The sequence below is a fragment of the Bos grunniens genome, chromosome 14 (assembly GCF_055505025.1).
Source record: "Bos grunniens cultivar Pamir isolate PY7600 chromosome 14, Bosgru_T2T1.0, whole genome shotgun sequence".
Lineage (NCBI taxonomy): Eukaryota > Metazoa > Chordata > Mammalia > Artiodactyla > Bovidae > Bos > Bos grunniens.
This window is the reverse complement of record NC_141178.1, coordinates 76,360,451-76,380,606: the sequence shown is the minus strand read 5'-3', so window position 1 is coordinate 76,380,606 and position 20,156 is coordinate 76,360,451. Positions and strand designations below refer to the sequence as shown.

At 46.3% G+C, this 20,156-nt stretch overlaps 1 protein-coding gene across 7 annotated transcripts in view; it reads left to right on the top strand.

Moving 5' to 3' along the window:
* Positions 1-20,156, top strand: part of ZFAT (zinc finger and AT-hook domain containing) — a 157,665-nt gene that overhangs the window by 74,114 nt on the left and 63,395 nt on the right. For all 7 annotated transcript variants that reach the window (XR_015140338.1, XR_015140337.1, XR_015140339.1 and 4 more), the window contains 3 exons: positions 11,305-11,392; positions 12,313-12,462; positions 14,066-14,239. Coding sequence is in view for 4 of the 7 variants with exons in the window: in XM_086335591.1 (XP_086191717.1) it covers positions 11,305-11,392; positions 12,313-12,462; positions 14,066-14,239 (412 nt within the window). In the remaining 3 variants the exon portion in view is untranslated. Of the gene's footprint in view, positions 1-11,304; positions 11,393-12,312; positions 12,463-14,065; positions 14,240-20,156 lie in introns of those variants that run through there.

The window sequence follows — 20,156 nt, the reverse complement described above, 5'->3', positions numbered from 1 at the left end:
ATTTCTGTGCTTGTGATGGGTCTGTTAAGATTTTCTATTTCTTTCTGATTCAGTTTTGGAAAGTTGTACTTTTCTAAGAATTTGTCCATTTCTTCCAAGTTGTCCATTTTATTGGCATATAATTGCTGATAGTAGTCTCTTATGATCCTTTGTATTTCTGTGTTGTCTGTTGTGATCTCTCCATTTTCATTTCTAATTTTATTGATTTAATTTTTCTCCCTTTATTTCTTGATGAGTCTGGCTAATGGTTTGTCAATTTTATTTATCTTCTCAAAGAACCAGCTTTTGGCTTTGTTGATTTTTGCTATGGTCTCTTTTGTTTCTTTTGCACTTATTTCTGCCCTAATTTTTAAGATTTCTTTCCTTCTACTAACCCTGGGGTTCTTCATTTCTTCCTTTTCTAATTGCTTTAGGTGTAGAGTTAGGTTATTTATTTGACTTTTTTCTTGTTTCTTGAGGTATGCCTGTATTGCTATGAACTTTCCCCTTAGCACTGCTTTTACAGTATCCCACAGGTTTTGGGTTGTTGTGTTTTCATTTTCACTCGTTTCTATGCATATTTTGATTTCTTTTTTGATTTCTTCTGTGATTTGTTGGTTATTCAGCAGCGTGTTTTTCAGCCTCCGTATGTTGGAATTTTTAATAGTTTTTCTCCTGTAATTGAGAAAATCTTACTGCATTGTGGTCAGAGAAGATGCCTGGAATGATTTGAAGTTTTTTGAATTTACCAAAGCTAGATTTATGGCCCAGGATGTGATCTATCCTGGAGAAGGTTCCGTGTGCGCTTGAGAAAAATGTGAAATGCATTGTTTTGGGGTGAAATGTCCTATAGATATCAGTTAGGTCTAACTGGTCTATTGTTTCGTTTAAAGTTTATGTTTCCTTGTTAATTTTCTGTTTAGTTGATCTATCCACAGGTATGAGTGGGGTATTAAAGTCTCCCACTATTATTGTGTTATTGTTAATTTCCCCTTTCATACTTGTTAGCATTTGTCTTCCATATTGCGGTGCTCCTATGTTGGGTGCATATATATTTATAATTGTTATATCTTCTTCTTAGATTGATCCTTTGATCATTATGTAGTGTCCTTCTTTGTCTCTTTTCACAGCCTTTGTTTTAAAGTCTATTTTATCTTATATGAGTATTGCTACTCCTGCTTTCTTTTGGTCTCTATTTGCATGGAATATCTTTTTCCAGCCCTTCACTTTCAGTCTGTATGTGTCTCTTGTTTCAGGGTGGGTCTCTTATAGACAACATATGTAGGGGTCTTGTTTTTGTGTCCATTCAGCCAGTCTTTGTCTTTTGGTTGGGGCATTCAACCCATTTACATTTAAGGTAATTATTAATAAGTATGGTCCGTTGCCATTTACTTTATTGTTTTGGGTTCAAGTTTGTACACTCTTAACTGTGTTTCCTGTCTAGAGAATATCCTTTAGCATTTGTTGGAGAGCTGGTTTGGTGGTGCTGAATTCTCTCAGCTTTTGCTTGTCTATAAAGCTTTTGATTTCTCCTTCATATTTGAATGAGATCCTTGCTAGGTACAGTAATCTGGGCTGTAGGTTATTTTCTTTGATCACTTTAAGTATGTCTTGCCATTCCCTTCTGGCCTGAAGAGTTTCTATTGAAAGATCAGGTGTTTTCCTTATGGGAATCCCCTTGCGTGTTATTTGTTGCTTTTCCCTTGTTGCTTTTAATATTTTCTCTTTGTGTTTGATCTTTGTTAATTTGATTAATATGTGTCTTGGGGTGTTTCGTCTTGGGTTTATCCTGTTTGGGACTCTCTGGGTTTCTTGCACTTGGGTGATTATTTCCTTCCCCATTTTAGGGAAGTTTTCAACTATTATCTCCTCAAGTATTTTCTCATGGTCTTTCTTTTTGTCTTCTTCTTCTGGGACTCCTATGATTCGAATGTTGGGGCATTTAACATTGTCCCAGAGGTCTCTGAGATTGTCCTCATTTCTCTTAATTAATTTTTCTTTTTTCCTCTCTGTTTCATTTATTTCTACCATTCTATCTTCTACCTCACTTATTCTCTCTTCTGCCTCCGTTATTCTACTGTTCGTTCCCTCCAGAGTGTTTTTGATCTCATTTATTGTATTATTCATTATATATTGACTCTTTTTTATTTCTTTTAGGTCCTTGTTAAACCTGTCTTGCATCTTCTCAATCCTTGTCTCCAGGTTATTTATCTGTAACTCCATTTTTGTTTTCAAGATTTTGGATCATTTTCACTATCATTATTTGGAATTCTTTATCAGGTAGGTTCCCTATTTCTTCCTCTTTGTTTGGTTTGGTGGGCATTTATCCTGTTCCTTTACCTGCTGGGTATTCCTCTGTCTCTTCATCTTGTTTATATTGCTGTGTTTGGGGTGGCCTTTCCATATTCTGGCACTTTGTGGAGTTCTCTTTATTGTGGAGTTTCCTCACTGTGGGTGGGGTTGTATGGGTGGCTTGTCAAGGTTTCCTGTTTAGGGAAGCTTGTGTCGGTGTTCTGGTGGGTGGACCTGGATTTCTTCTCTCAGGAGTGCAATGAAGTGTCCAGTAATGAGTTATGAGATGTCAGTGGGTTTGGAGTGACTTTGGGCAGCCTGTATATTGAAGCTCAGGGCTGTGTCCCTGTGTTGCTGGAGAATTTGCATGGTATGTCTTGCTCTGGAACTTGTTGGCCCTTGGGTGGTGCTTGGTTTCAGTGTAGGTATGGAGGCGTTTGATGAGCTCCTGTCGATTAATGTTCCCTGGAGTCAGGAGTTCTCTGGTGTTCTCAGGATTTGGACTTAAGCCTCCTGCCTCTGGTTTTCAGTCTTATTTTTACAGTAGCCTCAAGACTTCTCCATCTATACAGCACCGATGATAAAACATCTAGGTTAAATATGAAAAGTTTCTCCACAGTGAGGGACACCCAGAGAGGTTCACAGAGTTACATGGAGAAGAGAAGAGGGAGGAGGGAGATAGAGGTGACCAGGAGGAGAAGAGAGGGAATCAAAAGGGGAGAGTGCAAGCTAGCCAGTAATCACTTCCTTATGTGCTCTCCACAGTCTGGACCGCTCAGAGATGTTCATGGAGTTACACAGAGAAGAGAAGAGGGAGGAAGGTGACAGAGGTGGCCAGGAGGATAAAAGGGGGAATCCAAAGGAGAGAGACAGATCCAGACAGTAATCAGTTCCCTAAGTGTTCTCCACTGTCTGGAACACACAGAGATTCACAGAGTTGGGTAGAGAAGAGAAAGGGGAGGGAGGAGATGGAGGCAACCTGGTGGAGAAAAAGGAGAGTCCAAAGGGGGAGAGAGCATCAAGCCAGTAATCTTGCTCCCAAGTAAAAATGGGTACTGAAGATTGAGTTCTTAAAGGTACAAAATTGATAACAAATACCCAAAAGCAGAGATTAAAAATCTAGAGTAGAGGCTGGATTCTCAAAAATACAATATTAAAGAAAAAAACAAAGTCACAAAATTATAAAATATATACATATATGAAGGTTGCTTTAAAAAATAGGGTCTTTTTTTGCAAAGTAATAGTTATAAAAATGAAAAAGGAGTAATAGAGGACTTAAAAATTAAAAAGTTTTTTTTTAATTTAAAAAATGATAATAGTAAAAATATATCTAGGACTTTCTCACATGTTGTTGTGGACAGTGTGGGGTCAATTCATTTTCGGATAGTTCCTTGTTCCGACTTATATTTCTCAAGATCTATAGGCCTCTTCCTATGTAGTCAGTACTAACTACAGGGTTTTAATCTATTGCACCTGTCACTTCCAAGGCAGTTCCCTTTGGTTTAGCTTCTGTTTGCTGGTCTCGTCAGTGTCTAATTTCCGCCCTGACACAAGGGGGCGGTGGTGGACACTTTTTTAGGCTCACTTGTTCAGTCGTGCTGTGGGGAGGGAGGGATGCTGCACACAAATAACACTGGCGTGTGCTCCCAGTGTCTCAACTACACTGGGCCTGCCCCCACTCACGGCGTGTGTGGCCTCCCTGCCCACACTGTTCAGGCTCTAGGTTGCTCTGCCGGGAATTGTCTGAGTCCGGCCCTGGGTTGTATGCGCTTCCCAGGTCTAAGCCACTCAGGCTCAGGCACTCGGGTAGTCCTCAGAGGTGCAGACTCTGTTGGGCCTGCGTTTTTGTGCCCTTCCCAGGTCCGAGCAGCTCAGGTGACCAGGTGCTTGCCGAGCGCGGTTGCTGCGACTTATCGCCTCCCGCGTCCCTGCCGCTCGGTTTTCTGGGTGTACAATGGGTGCACCTTCTCAGGTGTGCCGTGTGTCTCTCCTGGGGAGCTGATCTCTGGCTGCGACCCTCCCGGTGGATGTCGCCCGTCCAGAATCCCGAGAAGTCTTGGTTAGCCACGAAGCCTGCTTGTAGTTTGGTAGATGATGCCTCTCTGGGGCCGCGATTGCCCTCTTCCGGCTTTGGCTGCTCTCGCCCGCCTGTCTCCAGAGGGGATGGGCGGGTCCAAAGCCGGCTAGCTCTGTTCAGTCCTTTGTTCTGTGAGCAGGCCTGGAGGTGTCTTAGGTTAGAGCTTTACATGGGGTAGCTATCCCACAGTCTGGTTTGCTATCCCAAGAGAGTTCACTCAGATTGCCCTCAGGCCTTACTCTAAGCAATGCAGCCTGTGCCTCCCTGCCCAGCCCCGGCTTGCTAGTGGCGGATGCGGGCATCTTTGCTGCTTCTCTGCTGGAAGTTACCGTTGGGCACTTACCTATGGGGTTTAATTATTTATTTTTCCTCCCGGTTATGTTGCCCTCTGATGTTCCAAGGCTCGCCGCGAACTCGCCAGTGAGAGTGTTTCCTGGTGTTTGGAATCTTCTGTCTTTTTTAAGACTCCCTTCCTGGGACGGAGCTCTGTCCTTACCTCTTTTGTCTCTCTTTTTATCTTTTATATTTTTTCCTACTTCCTTTTGAAGACAATGGGCTGCTTTTCTGGGTGCCTGATGTCCTCTGCCAGCATTCAGATGTTGTTTTGTGGAATTTACTCAGAGTTCAAATGTTCTTTTGATAAATTTGTGGGGGAGAAAGTGGTCTCCCTGTCCTATTCCTCCGCCATCTTAGGACCGCTCCCCCTGTACTTGTCTTTAAAGATACATATATAAAACTTCACCTGTTGCTTTCTGGAAGTAGACTAAAATAATATATTGCCAACAATGCACAGAGAAGTAGAGGGAGCTACTTTTTTTTTTTTTTTTGTGAAGTAGAGGAAAATGTTATTGAACTAAAGCAATTGCACACAAGTCTTTTTCCTTTCCAATGGCTGAGAGTGTATATGGTCTTTTAGTCTGTTATCACAAACCATCTGTTTCTGTGCCACCCTGTTTGGAGATTTGTCCACTAGGGACCTCAGACTGCAGAGTTTTCTGTGTATAAAGCAACTGCTGATAAGCAAGCCCGAGGACTGGAAGTGAGGGTCATGGCCTGACTAAGTGGACAGGAAGAGCCTGGAAATTGAAATCCAGGCTGGAACACGTTTCTGGCTCTTTCCTAACTTGTTAACTTAGCCACAATGTTGTGTCAGTTTTCTGGTCTTTGTCATACTTTCTCCATTTGTTTTTCAGTTGCTCAGTTGTATCTGATTCTTTGTGACCCCTTGGGCTATAGCACACCAGGCTTCCCTGTCCTTCAGTCTCTCCTGGAGTTTGCTCACACTCATGTCTGTTGAGTCAATGATGCCATCCAACCATCCCATCCTCTGTTGCTCCTGCCCTCAGTCTTTCCCAGCATCAGGATCTTTTCCAGTGAGACCACTCTTTGCATCAGGTGGCCAAAGTATTAGAACTTCAGCTTTAGCATCAGTCCTGCCAATGAATATTCAGGGTTGATTTCCTTTAGGATTGACTGGTGTAATCTTCTTGCTGTCCAGGGGACTCTCAAGAGTCTTCTCCAGCACCACAGTTCAAAAGCATGAATTCTTCGGTGTTCAGCCTTCTTTATGGTCCAACTGTCACATCCATACATACATACATGACTACTGAACATGGCTGTTTTCTCCTTGTCCCGTGATAGTTTGTGGCCTCTGTGTGCTCGCAGCTCCCATGAGCCCTGTGAGGGCAGGGTCAGAGTCTCCCAGCTCTGTGCCCAGCACTATGCCTGAGCCAACACTGGCCTCAGAAGGGTAGAGGAAAGGTTGAGTCCGTTGAGGTCAGCATCTGCTAAAACCATGGGCTTTTTATTCCTGAGAAATTGTTCTGAGTGGAATCTCCCACTTTATTTTTTTTTATCTTGTTGTCAGATACTTTATAGATGTGCTTATGTGATAGGTAATACACTCGGTGGCCGAGTGGAAGGCAGGTTTGATATTTTCCACCCACCACTAGTTTCAGACTTGAGAATAGCCCATTTGCTTTGGGGGTCGAGGCGCAGGCCAGGGCGGGGTTCACTCATCGCTGTGAGCTGGGCTGGGAGCTTCACCCCCAGAGCTGCCCCCCTAGCACCTGTCCCCTATCCCCGCACCGCATGGCCACTGTCTCCCTTCTTTCAAAGAGCCCTGTAGTGCTTTGAAGGCATTTCCATCGGAGCAAACAAACTCTGGGGGCTGGGCTCTCGTACTGTCATTACGGCGTGGAGCCCTCGCTGTCCTCTGCAAAGAACTCTTTTAACCACTCTTCTTTTCAAGTTTCCTGTGTCAGTTTGGGTTTTCATCTCTGGTTGGGAACTGAGGTTTTGAAAAAGAAATAAATGAGTCCTTAGAGTGCACCCTTCTCCCAGCACCTTTCCCACTGCCTACGTCCTTCTGACAGTCTTCAAAGGCATCAGGAAATGAGGGGCCCTGATAAGCTCTAAGATAAATTGCTTTCAGACTATCAGAGATTAAAAGGAAAAATCAAAGAGCAAGGGCTCAGGGGAGATCACTGTAAACTCCTTCAAAGTCCTTCTGAATGCCTCCATCAGCTCTGATGATGCCCAAGCAGTAGTGGGTGGTGACAGCCCCCCGCAGAATGTGTGTGGCGTGTGCCCAGGGCGTCTTTCAGAAGGGCACGTGAGCACGAGTTCTTCTGCAAGCGCTAGGAGTGATGGCGTGACCTAGAAGGTCAAGGGCATTGGAGGGCAGTGACAAGCCTGGAGCCTGTGATGTAGCCTGGGCGGGAGTCCATGGCATTAGCTGAGCAGAAAGCTAGGACTGTTTGATGGGAGCTGCCTGGACCCCTTAGGCATCTGAGCATGGCAGGCCTTGCTTGGAACCCAGATGCTTGGTGGGAAGTGCGTCCAGACTGGTTGTTCAGAAAGTCTTCCATTTCATTTTTGGTTTTGAATATCAAGTACACGTTTCTTGGGCTTCCCAGGTGGCCCCTGCCAGTGCAGGAAATGCAGGTTCAATCCTGGGTTTGGGAAGATTGCCTGGCAACCCACTCCAGTACTCTAGCCTTGGAAATTACGTGGACAGAGGAGCCTGGCGGGCTACAGTCCATGGGGTTGCAAAGAGTTGGAAACGACTTAGCGACTGAGCAAGAGAACAGCACGCTTTTCCTAAGTGTGCTTCAGGAACCCCAGCCTCAGGAGACACTCTGCAGTAGTAGCAATCCATAAAGGAATTTAGAGGAATGGTCACTCAGAGGCCCCTTTGGGGATTCCCAGTGTGCCTTAGCCCGTAAGAAGGTCTGTTAGCTGAGTCTGAGTTGCATCACCAGCAAAACAAAAACCACAGCAACAAAGTCTTTCAGATTTATTGGGCTCTCATTTTCACAGGCTAAGCTCTGTGCTCAGCACATAGTGTGTGTTTTCTTTTGATAAACCTTTTTAGAGCAGTTTGAAATGCATTGCAAAGCTAAACAGAAAGTAACAGATTTCCCCATATACCCCCTGTCCCCCCACATGCACAACTCCCCTCCTTTTGACACCCTGTATCTTAGTGCTGCCTTTACTACAGGTGATGAACCTGCATTGACACCTGGAGTAACACCCAGAGTCCGTAGTTTACGTTAAGACCTAGTCTGGGTGCTGCACATTTTTGGGGTTTGGACAAATGTGGAATGATGCGTATACCTCATGAGAGTATCATGCAGGGAAGTTTCACGCCCCTAAAACTCCTCCCTGCTCCTCCTCCTCACCCCTCTCTCCCTCTGCCCCCTGGCTACCACAGATCCCTTTACTGTCTCTATCATTCTACCATTTTCAGAATGTCTTCTAGTTGGAATCATGTAATATGTAGCCTTTTCACATTGGCCTTTTTTTTTTCTCGTCATTATGCATTTAAGTTTCTTATACCTCTTTTCAAGGCTTGAGCTCATTTTTTTCTTAGAGCTGAATAACAGTCCGTTGTTGAGATGTACCACCATCTGTCCATTCACATACCAGAGAACATCTTGGTTGCTTCTCAGTTTTGGCGGTTATGAATCAAGCTGCTTCATCCGTGTGTAGGTTTTTGTGTGGACGTGAGTTTTCAGCTCATTAGGGTAAAAAGCAAGGAGTGCAATCGTTGAATCTTACGGTAAGAGTGTTTTAGTTTTGAGAGAAACCGCCGAACTGTCTTCCGGAACGGCTGTCTCACTTTGCATCCCGTTTGGAATTAGCGAGAGTTCCCACGGCTCCGCGTCCTCGCCGGCGCTTAGCGTTGTCCACGCTGTAGATTTGAACCATTCTGTAGGTGTGCAATGGTGTCTTGTTTTGAGTTGGATTTCTCTGATGACATAGGATATGGAACGTCTTTGCACATGCTTACTCGGCATTTGTATATCCTCTTGGTGGGGTGTCTGTTGAGGTCTTTGGCCTGTTTTACCAGATGTGTCCTTTGAAACTATTTTCTCTCAGTCTGTGGCTTGTTCTTTCATTCTCTGGACAGTGTCTTTCCCTGTCTATCAATTCTTTTTCTTTTTTCATGGGTAACGCCTTCAGCGTTGGCTCTGAAGTCATTGCCGCACTCCAGGCCATCCAGAGTTTCTTCTGTGTCTGCTAGGAGTTTTATAGTTTTGCATTTTGCTTCTAAATCTGTGATCCAATGTGAGTTAATATTTGTGAAAAGGTGTCAAGTTTTTGTCCAGGTTCACTTTCTTCTTTTTGCACATGGCTGTCCCATTTCAGCATCATGCTGAGATAACTGTCTTTGATCCATTGTGTAGCATTTGCTCATGTGTCAAAGATCAATTGACTGTATTTAAGAGAGTTTATTTCTGGACTCTGTTCTGTACCATTTGATCTATTTGACTTTCATTTCACCAATATCACATGCTCTTCGTCACTGCAGCTTTATAGTCTGTTTGGAGGTTGAGTAATGTCAGTCCTCCAACTTTGTTCTTATCCTCTACCATTTTGTGTAGGCCTCATATCTTTTGCATCTCCTTATAAACTTCATAATCAGTTTATCAATACCCAAAAAATACCTTGCTGAGATTTTGATTGAAATTACATTGAATCTACCCATCAGATTGGGAAGAACTGTGGTCCAGACAACATTGAATCTTCCTATCCTTGAACATGGAATCGCTCTCCATTTATTTAGTGCTTTGATTCCTTTCATCAGTTTTGAAGTTTTCCTCATATAGATCTTGTACATATTTTGTTAGATTTATTTATACCTATTCATTGTAAATAATGGTATTTATTTGTGCCATTTCATTTTTTGTGTGCTAATGTAAATAGTTCTGTGTTTTTAATTTCGAATTTCACTTGTTCATTGCTAGCATATAAAAAAGCAACTGACTTGTATATTAGACTTATACCTATAATTTGCCACAACTGCTTATTAGCTCCAGGAGTATCTTTGTGTATTCCTTCAGAATTTCTTCTTAGATGATCATGTCATCTGCAGACAAAGACAGCTTTAATTTCTTCTTTCTCAATCTCCATATCTTTTATTTCCTTTTCTTGTCTTACTGCATTAGCTAAGATTTCAGGTATGATGTTAAAAAGCAGTGCTGGGAGGGGACATCCTTGTCGTGTTTCTAATCTTAGTGGGAAAGTTTCTGGTTTCTCACCATTAAGTATAATGTTAGCTATAGGTTGTTTGTGGATTTTCTTTATTGACTTGAGGAAGTTCCTCTCTATTCCTGGCTTATTGAAATTGCTTATCATGAGTAGGTATTTGATTTTGCCAAATGAATTTTCTGCCTCTATTGATGTTATCATGTGACTTTTATTTCCTAACCTGTTGATGTGATGGATTATATTAATTAATTTTAGAATGCTGAATCAAATGAGATAAATCTGTCTTGGTTGTGATTTATAGTTCTTTTAAAACATTTTGGGTTTTATGTGCTAATATTTTGTTGAGGATATTTGCATCTGTGTTCTCAAGAGATACTGGTTTGTCATTTTCTTTTCTTGAACTGGGCTTGGGTATTTTCTTTCTCCCATAAAGACATGGCATTCTCCCTCTTTCAGGTCTCCGTCCAAATTTCCCCTTCTCCTAAAAACACCAGTCATACTGGATGAGGGCCTGCAATCTCATCTTAACTAATTACATCTATAATGACCACATTTCCAAATAAGGTCACATTGAGATACTGCGGGTTAGGAGTTCAACATGTGAATTTGTAGGGGACAAAATTTGACACATAATGTCCACTCTCTGAAAAGTTTTTCTGTGAAATGGCATTAAAGTGACCATTAAAGTGAGAGGAAATGTGGATGAGCTGTACAGCGTACTCACTCACCAAAGCTCCTCCCTAACTGAGGATGTGGCTCCGCAGGCAGGCGGGTGATGGCAGTGCAGAGTGAGTGCCTTCCCTGCAGCCCAGACGGGACATGGCCTGGGAGTGGTCAGGGCCTGAGGTGGGCACCCGTATGCTCCAGTTCCAACACCAGCTCTTCCTCAGAGTCCTGGGGCTCGTCACCCTTGGCCTTGGTTTCTAAATCTGTAACAAGTAATAACGTGTGTCCTTCAAGAGTGGTTGTGAGTCTCAATAAAATAACTCACATGCACAAGCGTCTTGAGCACTGGAGGGAGAAATGCACGTCGGGTCCTGGAGATCATTGTACAGCATGGTGTCTGTAACCGACAGCACGTATGGTACACCTACAATCTGCTAGAGGGCAGACCTTATACTAAGCGTTCTTATCGCACACGTGATAATCTTGATAAAGGAGGGAACTTTGGGAGATGGAAATGTTAACGACCTTGATGGTCTTAGACCCTGAGGCTGAGCTCTGCTCTCCGCTGGCCCAGCCGCATCCACAGGACTGTCGTTTCTAAGGCCAGTCCCTCCCTCCTGAAAGGGAGGCGAGGCCGCTGCCCTGCTACCCTCGAGTCCCTGGGCCGTGCAGGGCCAGCCGTGGGCACTGGGAAAGGTGTCCGTGTGTCTCGCTTTGGTGTTGATGGTGGTATTTTTCCACAGACCCTGAGTTTAAATGAGACAGTCCATTGATTATGCTCTCTTTCTGTTAAGGACAAAAGGAGTTATTCTTGTCCTGTGTGTGAAAAGTCTTTTTCAGAAGATCGATTGATAAAGTCACATATCAAGACCAACCATCCCGGTAAGGTTATGCATCTCAGAGTGGGAGACCGATTTTAAAAATGCTTATGTTTATTTTAAGATACAGCGTTGTATAGCAGCTATGTTAAATGAAACTAAAAGAGGGATGAAGATATGAGTCCATTCAAGGGGAGGAGTTATCTTTACTTAAAACTCAGGTGTTTATATAACGATTTGCTTTATTTTATCATTTTATGTAGTTTTCAAAGGCATCTGGCCCCAGTCTTGTGGCTCTCCTCCCCTTTTTAAAACTGTGCTGCCTTCCCAGGTGGCGCTAGTGGTAAAGAACCTGCCTGCCAGTGCAGGAGACTTAAGAGACATAAGAGATATTCGATCCCTGGGTCAGGAAGATCCCCTGGAGAAGGAAATGGCAACCCACCCCAGTATTCTTGCCTGGAGAATCCCATGGACAGAGGAGCCTGGCGGGCCACAGTCCATCGGTTCGCAAAAGAGTCAGACATGACTGAGCGACTCAACAACAGCAACAGCCAGTTGACACAAGACTTTCTTTGTTGCAGTTGGGTTGCTTGAAAGAAGTTGTCATGCCGCCTGAGTTCCTTGTGTTCCACAGGACACCCCCACCCCAGGACACTGATTCGCTGGGGAAGCGCAGTCTTTTCCCCATATTTCCCGTATTCTGCTTTTGTCCGGCTATTGCCTTGTCATACTGCTCTCTACTGCTCACATTTTGTGTCAACAGGAGTCTAGGTCTGAGAGACTTGCTTAGATTCTGGTATAAAATAGCTTTTTAGGCAAAATTTCTCTCCCATGACCCCACAAGGCACAACTTAACTTGCTGCCTCAGAGCTGCCAGGATTGACTAGGGTGGGGGGTGTCCAGGCTGTGTCACAAGGCCCACTTACCTCTCACTGGAACCACAGTTCTTTGGCTGCTTCTGGTTGTCATCTGCTTTTCTTCTAGAGGTTTCCATGAGCACCATCTCCGAGGTTCTCGGGAGGAGGGTCCAGCTGAAAGGGCTCATTGGCAAGAGAGCCATGAAGTGCCCATACTGTGATTTCTATTTCATGAAGAATGGCTCAGACCTTCAGCGTCACATCTGGGCTCATGAAGGTGCGTGTCCCTCCATCAGAACGGAGCTTGTGTGTGGTTTTAGAGCTGCCTGTGGGAGTTCTTGGGGCTTCCCTGGTGGCTCAGTTGGTAAAGAATCCGCCTGCAGTGTGGGAGACCCGGGTTCGATCCATGGGTTGGGAAGATTCCCCTGGAGAAGGAAATGGTAATCCACTCCAATATTCTTGCCTGGGAAATCTCATGGACAGAGGAGCATGGTGGGCTACAGTCCCATGGGGTCACAAAGAGTTGGACACCGTTAAGTAGTGACTAACACTTTCACTTGGGGTTCTTTAGGAGGAAGCCATGTTCACACCCCCTGCAGCTAGAGTTCTGTTTACCTACTGAAAAAATGTGTCTGTCAGCCAGCTGAGACCAGTGATTTCAGCTGTGCATGGCTCAGTCTCAGTGAGCAGAGATGTGCAGTCCTCATGGCCTGCTGGGAGCTACAGTTGAGCAAGTCACCACGATTTCTGTGCGGAAAGTGAGCTTCAGGAGAGCAGGGACCAATGCGCCAGCCTGGTCGTGGCGGTGACCCTGGTGGTCTCCCTGATGCCCTGTGTGTGGGGGCGTTGAGGAGGTGCTGGGGTGCTGGACGAAGGAATGCCCTGAGGACATCAGACTCTCTGATTCCCACGGGCAGGTGAGAGCTGGGTGGGGACCGAGCAGGGGAGAAGGGAGGCAGCCCCTGCCTCAGGGTGCTCGCCTGTGCAGAGAGGCGTGGGCCGTGCACGGGCACTCGGGGCAGCTGATGGTCGGGGTGCCATCAGAGACAGTGGGGCTGTGCTTCTCCCCCTGGGAGGGCACGTGGCCTTCCCAGCAAAGAGGCTTGGAGCCCTGAGGCTGGGGGCTGGCCGTCCTGTGAGTTGGGAACCCACAGTGCTGCAGTCAGGAAAGCAGGACAGCTCCCCAGGGGGACGGATGAAGTATTTTCTACAATCTGTGATCAAATAAACGGTTCAGTAAAGAGGGCAGGACACGGCAGAAGGAGCTGAGACCAAAGCCAAGGTTGGGAGATACTTTTTCGTGGGCCCTGGCCAATAGTTGGGGAATGGAGGAGGACTAGGCCAATGGTAAGGATGCCTCGGCAGTGGAGCCGTCAGCCCTGCAGCAGCGACGAGCGTCGTAAAGCTCCGCTTGCCTTATGAGCTGAAACACACTCTCACGTGTGGGCCTGCACGCCCGGGCCTGGTGACTTTTGCCAAGGCCCTCGGTTAACGCTTGTCAGTGTAACTCAGTTCAGTGGAATGAACGGCCGCTGCTGCCCGTGCTTAGCGTCTGTGCCCTTGGAGATCACAGACCGTGGGGAGGGGCTGTAAGGCACTCACTGTCATGTGTGGTGGACGGTACAGCAGTCATGACAGGGGATTCGGGGGCACCGATTAGGAGGCGAGGAGGAGTTCTGCTGCAGGCAGAGGTGGAAGGGCATTGTGGTTGGAAGGAATAGCGTGGGTCAGAGAGAGGCCTGGGGGAGCGTTCGCCGTGTGCACTGCTTTATTCACAGTGGACAAGGGGAGGTGTGTGTGTAGACATGTATGTGTATACATTCCTTCAGATACACACACACACGTATACATCTGTTTATCTCTTTTTTCTCCTCTGATAGGCGTGAAGCCCTTCAAGTGTTCCTTGTGTGAGTACGCAACTCGTAGCAAGAGCAACCTCAAGGCTCACATGAATCGTCACAGCACTGAGAAGACCCACCTGTGTGACATGTGTGGCAAGAAGTTCAAGTCCAAAGGGACGCTGAAAAGCCACAAGCTCCTTCACACCGCCGACGGTGAGTGAGTGACTCCACAGCGAGCTTTTCCCCCTAGGACTGTGGTTTGAGGCGGACCTCCCAAGTCCGCCTACGCCATGGTTGTGTGTGGAGCAGGGAGGAGCCAGGGTCCGGAATTTCTCTTCTGAAGGAGGGCAGAGTGACCTTGTCTGCTTCCTCAGTGCCCCGGGCTCTGTGCTGACCCCACCTGTGCTTGCTGGACACTTACTGCACGTGTGTGTGTGTGTGTGTGTGTAAGCACGTGCATGCATTTGTGGGGGGTGGGCGTGGAGGGGACTCTGCCCCAGGGAATAAGGCATCCTCAGAAGACCTTGATCTGGAAGTTTCAGTCCTGTTCAACCCTTTCTCCGCACCCAAGCCTGATGACCTTGAGGAGCTGCCCTGACTATACCTGGTGTGTGTCCCAGTCACCAGGAAAGTCATCTGGCAAGGAGCCAGAGAGACAGAGAAAGGCAGAATTGCACAGTTGTTTTAGGAAGACATGCAGCTATATGGTAAAAGACCTATCACATTTAAAATTCTCCTTTAAACTGCAGTCTTATGAGGGTCTTCTCAATATTCCATGTAATGAGATTAATAAACTATACCAACGAAATGTTATTTTAACACAATTACATACAAAAATCGGAGTCTGCTGTAAAAACTGAAGTGGTTTCAACAGAGATTTTTATTTCAGTGCACAGAGGAGGATCCTGCCGGTCTGCTCTGCCTTTAATTTGAGGTGGTTCTGGGGTCTGTCGTGTGTACTGCCAGTGAGCCCGAGGGGCTCAGGGAGAAGCTGAGGGCTTAGCCCGGGATCCGTCGGGACTTAGGATCAGGTTTGCCTTGGGCTGCACCAAAGCCAGAGCCCTGCTGTTCATTCAGACTTAAGCAGTGTGCTGTAAATTAATAAATCCGTAATCAAAATAATTAAAAATACAATGAGAGTAAAGCCGTCGTATCCTGAGTAATGGAAGCGTTAAGTCGTGTGATTATTCATGAATTCTCACACCTCCGCCAGCAATAAGCCTCTCTGATGTTTCTTGACAGGGTAAGCATATTATTCCCTGAAGTCCAGTGATGCCCCAGTTACGAGACGCAGCTTCCCCCAGAGCCAGGGAGGTCTGGCGTGTCCCTGGGCCATTGGGGTGGGATCTGGAGGGCCAGGAGGGGCACCGTGGCCTCCTCCTGGCCCCGAGCTCTGCGCTCGGCCCTGAAGGGCGTTGAGACAATGGCACTCACATCTGATTGGGCATCGTGGACAGGCTGTCCGGTCTTGGGGGCATGAGATCAGTGTGAGCACCCATGTCCCAGCCAGCATCCTCGGGACACTCAGCCCGTCCCTCCTGTCTCCCCACCCGCTTCCCCGAGTTTGTCGGCAAGGGGGAGAATTTAGATGGACAGAGATGTTTTTCTCATTTAGTTGTTGTTTCTTTGGGTAAGCTGCTGCTGCTGCTGCTAAGTCACTTCAGTCGTATCCGACTTTATGTGACCCCATAGACGGCAGCCCACCAGGCTCCCCTGTCCCTGGGATTCTCCAGGCAAGAACATTGGAGTGGGTTGCCATTTCCTTCTCCAATGCATGAAAGTGAAAAGTGAAAGTGAAGTCGCTCAGTTATGTCCGACTCTCAGCGACCCCATGGACTGCAGCCTTCCAGGCTCCTCCATCCATGGGATTTTCCAGGCAGGAGTACTGGAGTGGGGTGCCATTGCCTTGTCCGTTGGGTAAGCTAGGGAGCCTCATGAGCTGTTTGGCAACTTCTGAAACAGGCTTTGAATCCTCGGGGAAGTGTGCTTATATAGGGCCTGGCTACCTTGATGAGGCTCCCAGCCTGTAGCCGTAGGGTTCCCGCTTTACTCAGAGCCACGCGTGCCTTTAGAGCTGGCCTGAAATGATTCGGTTTTCAGTGTAGTTGCAGCAGTGATAATTCCTTAGATTGCTCCACAGAGAAGCTACGTTGGAGCAGACAGCTGGAGAGGCATCAGTCTTGCCCGCTTCCACCTGGTACAGTGACCTGGGTCCACTGACCTCTCTGCGCCTTGGTTTCCTCCTAGGGAAGTGGGGATAGTTGTGCCTCCCTGTCTACTGGATGTGAGGGTGAGCTGCAGGCGATGCCCTGCTCCTTGCCCAGGCCTTCTTGTAGCCCCTTGACTCAGTCTCCTTCCTGGTGCCTCCTCAGCTCCGATCTCCATGCTGAGGACTCTTCTGTCCGCAGCTGCCCCCTCAGTGGTCCTGTCTGCTGCATGGCCTTACACACAATTTTTGCTGCGCTGGGTCTGTTCCTGTTCAAGCACTTTCTCTAATTGTACCGACTGGGAGCTACTCTCCAGTTCCAACTCACAGGCTCTCGAGCTGGGGCTCAAGGGTTGTGGAGCTCAGGCTTAGTTGCTCCTTGACAGTTGGGATCTTCCTGGACCAGGGATCAAACCCATGTCCCTTGCACTGGCAGGCGGGTTCTTATCCATTGTACCAGCAGGGAAGTCCTTGGGTCTCTTTTAATTAAGTAAAAAGGAACTGAGTAATTATCTTTTCCTTTACCTGCTTGTGGATCTTAATTTTTCACGTGTATTGGCTTCTTTAAACTGATCAAGCCTTATTTATTCATTCCTATTTCCCAAAGGAACTCATTACTGTGCCTTAGAAGTGATAGGCTGGAATGGGTGACAGTTTTAGTTAAAAAGATTTGCCAGTCGACATGTACAAAGAGAAATATTGATCTATAAAGGGCCCGATTAAACCCTTTGCATGTATGCCAACAGGTACAAGGATTTAATGCAGAAATCGTGCTGGTAACACATCTCCTCACTTTTGACTTTAAAGAGGGTCTAGACACATGTTGCGTGGTCTAGAGGTTTGAACATGATTCTGCTCACCCAGAACAGATGGGAAAGGTTCAGTGGTGTAGTGCCTTTGTGTTATGTAATCAAACAGGAATTCTCTAATCATGAAATGAAAAGCTCTTTGAAGTTCAGTGCTAATTCCTTTGGGTCCCCTTCTTCCCCCAATCCAACCTTCCCTCTTACACTGGAGATGAAGAAGTTTCCTGGTAAAATCTGCAAGGAGGAATTACCCAAGCTTCAAACACTCTCGTGTGTGTAGTAATTGGACAAGTGGAGAGTTGAATATGGAAATGAGGTCTGAGCGGAGGATGTACCACTTTTCCCCTTGCTTCTTCAATTTATAATAAGAGATCCCATGGCTCCACATTGAAATATTCTAGGAGATTTAAGTCCGGAGTTTTTTCAAGGTCCTGTTTCCTCTGAAAAACACAATCATTCTAGGGTAAAGTACCCCTACTTATCTGTGTCCTCTTTACTTAAAAAAACATGCGTTCTAGAACCAAGAAGTTAAAAGAAGATGGTACTTGAGCAGCCATTTGGGTAATCTTAGCAAGTCCACTGACGAGGCTGCGGTGAGCCTGGTCTCTCCGAAGCGTCCTTCTCCTGCTCTTCCTGCCTTCCTGCTGGAGAGAAGGTCAAGGGTCATGGGTAGGAGTGGGACAACAACAGGAACACAGTGGGTTTTTTCTGTGACTTATCTTCACGGGCTGGGTCCTGGTGATGGGCAGGAGAGGGGAGGGCTGACTCCAGGATCCAGGACACCCACTTCTCTGGGCACCCTGCCTGGGGCCACCTGAAGCTCTTTTTCTGAGGTTTTTATGAACCATAAGAGTAACTGAACTCATACTCTAAAATGAACACACAGGTTTAACTGTTGAGTTAGGCTTGGTTACCTACAGTCTCACCTGGTCAGAGGAGTCTCAGCTGCAAATACCTGGCACAGTGTCTCGAATTTAATCCAGGTCTGGTGCCACGTCCTTCCCTGGTCTTTTATAGCGCTCTGCCTTCTGTTTCTCTCCCTGTCTAATGCTGATCCATTCCTCCTGGTATCAGAACCGATGTACTAATTACAGAGAATCATCTGTCCCTCGCTACGATTGCTTCAAGTTCAGCTGCTAAAGTGCAGAGACTTCTTAAACAGTCTTTTTATTGCTGTAGCTATTTCTGTTCTGAGTTGCCATTGCACAAATTACTGCAGATGCCAGAACTGGGAAGATGCGTTTCGCTTTGCAAAATGCCTGCTGCATGATGCCTGCCTGCGATGCCTCCCGCAGGGTGCATTTCTCACTGGAGGCAGCCGACCCGTGAGTGCCAGGCTGTGTGGAGAGGCAGTGCAGCAGAGTGGGTGAGACCTTGGGTCTCTGGGGCAGTCCTGGGAAGGAACCACTTCCTGCCTGCGTGCCCTTGAGCAGGTGCCTCGTCATCCCTGTTTGTAACTTGGTGTCGATGACGATTCCTACGCGTGCGGGTGCGTTCATTTCCCGCGGCTGCCGTAACAGACCGCCACACATGTAGTGGCTTCAAACAACAGGTTTACTATGTGACAGCTTTGGAGGTCAGAAGTCTTAAAATTGAGGGGTAAGCAGGACTGCCTTTCTTCTGGAGACCCCCTGGGAGAAACTGTTCCTTTAAGCTCTCTGGCCTCTAGGGGCTGCCTGCATCCTTTGGTTTGTGAGCCCCTCCTTCATGTCAGCCAGCACATAGCTCTCACTCCCTCTCTCCCTGTGCTTCTGTCGTCAAGCCTCCTCTCTGAGTCTGACTCCCCCACCGATAAGGACACTTGCAGTTTCACTGGTCCCACCTGTATAATCCAGGATCATCCCCTAACTCAAGATTTTTAACTTGATCCCATCTACAAAATCCCTTCTGCGTATAAGGTGACTTAACAGTGCAGGAGATGCAGGTTTGATCCCTGGGTCGGGAAGATCCACTGGAGGAGGGCATGGCAATCCACTCCAGTATTCTTGCCTGGGAAATCCCATGGACAGAGGAGCATGGCTGGCTACAGTCCACGGGGTCGCAAAAGTGTCAGACAGAGCTTAGTAACTAAGCAGCACTTTTGGGGGGAGGGCACGATTGCCTTAGCACAGTGGGGTTGTGGGGAGATTAACTGGGCCCCCACACACTGAGTGTGTCTGCTCATTCTCAGCACTGGGCGTGTGTGCCTGCTCTCTTAGTGATCAGTATTCCCATGTACCCCGCCACCTCAGCACAGGGTGGGCTTCAGCACAGGGTGCACCTCGACACAGGGGGCACCTTGATGCAGGTGCAAATAGATGTTGGTGGTGATTAATCTGGATCACCTGTATCATTTAGGAAAGATCAAATTCCTTTCTCTCAAATATTCCTTCACTAGGAAGGGACAGCGCAATAGTTAATATTTGAAGAGTATCAGTTTTGAAAAGGGTAAATGCAGTTTTCTGAAAAATTTGCTTATGCAAAATACCACCTTTTTCAGTAAGACTGGATAAACAGTCATAGAAAGGCATTTTCGCTTTTATGCCTCCTGGTATTTTTACAGTTTATACAGATTTTTTTTTCCTCTAAGTATTTTAGTGCTTCTTCAAGTTTAAGGTACACACGAAGCTTGATTTGGCAGGAATTGCTTAACTTAGCAGATATTTCAAACATGCTGCCTTAAAGCGTGTTTTCTATCTCTGCTTTGTGTTCTGATGGAATCCAAATGCCAGAAGACAAGGGGACAGTTTTATTTTCTTCTGACAGTTTAAGGTTTTTCTGCCATTCCATTCGTCCCTGGTTTTATATAGAGCTCTATTTAAAGTAACTAAGCAGCTGGAGCCATCCTCGGGGAATCTCATCAAGCCAGATGAGGGTGTAGTAAGAAACAAAGGAAGACAGCAGGTGTGTGTTTCTTTTCCTTTTTTTTAAAGAATTTTTTTCCCTTTTTATTGAAATACAGTTCACATATAATGTTGTATTAGCTTAAGGTGTACAACATAATGGTTTGATATACATATATATTATGAAATGACTGCCACAGTAAGTTTATTTAACATCCATCACCTAGTTATTTGGGGGCAGTGTATGGTTTTCTTTTTTCCCTCTCATTGTTACAACTGACGTTGTGGGGAACTTT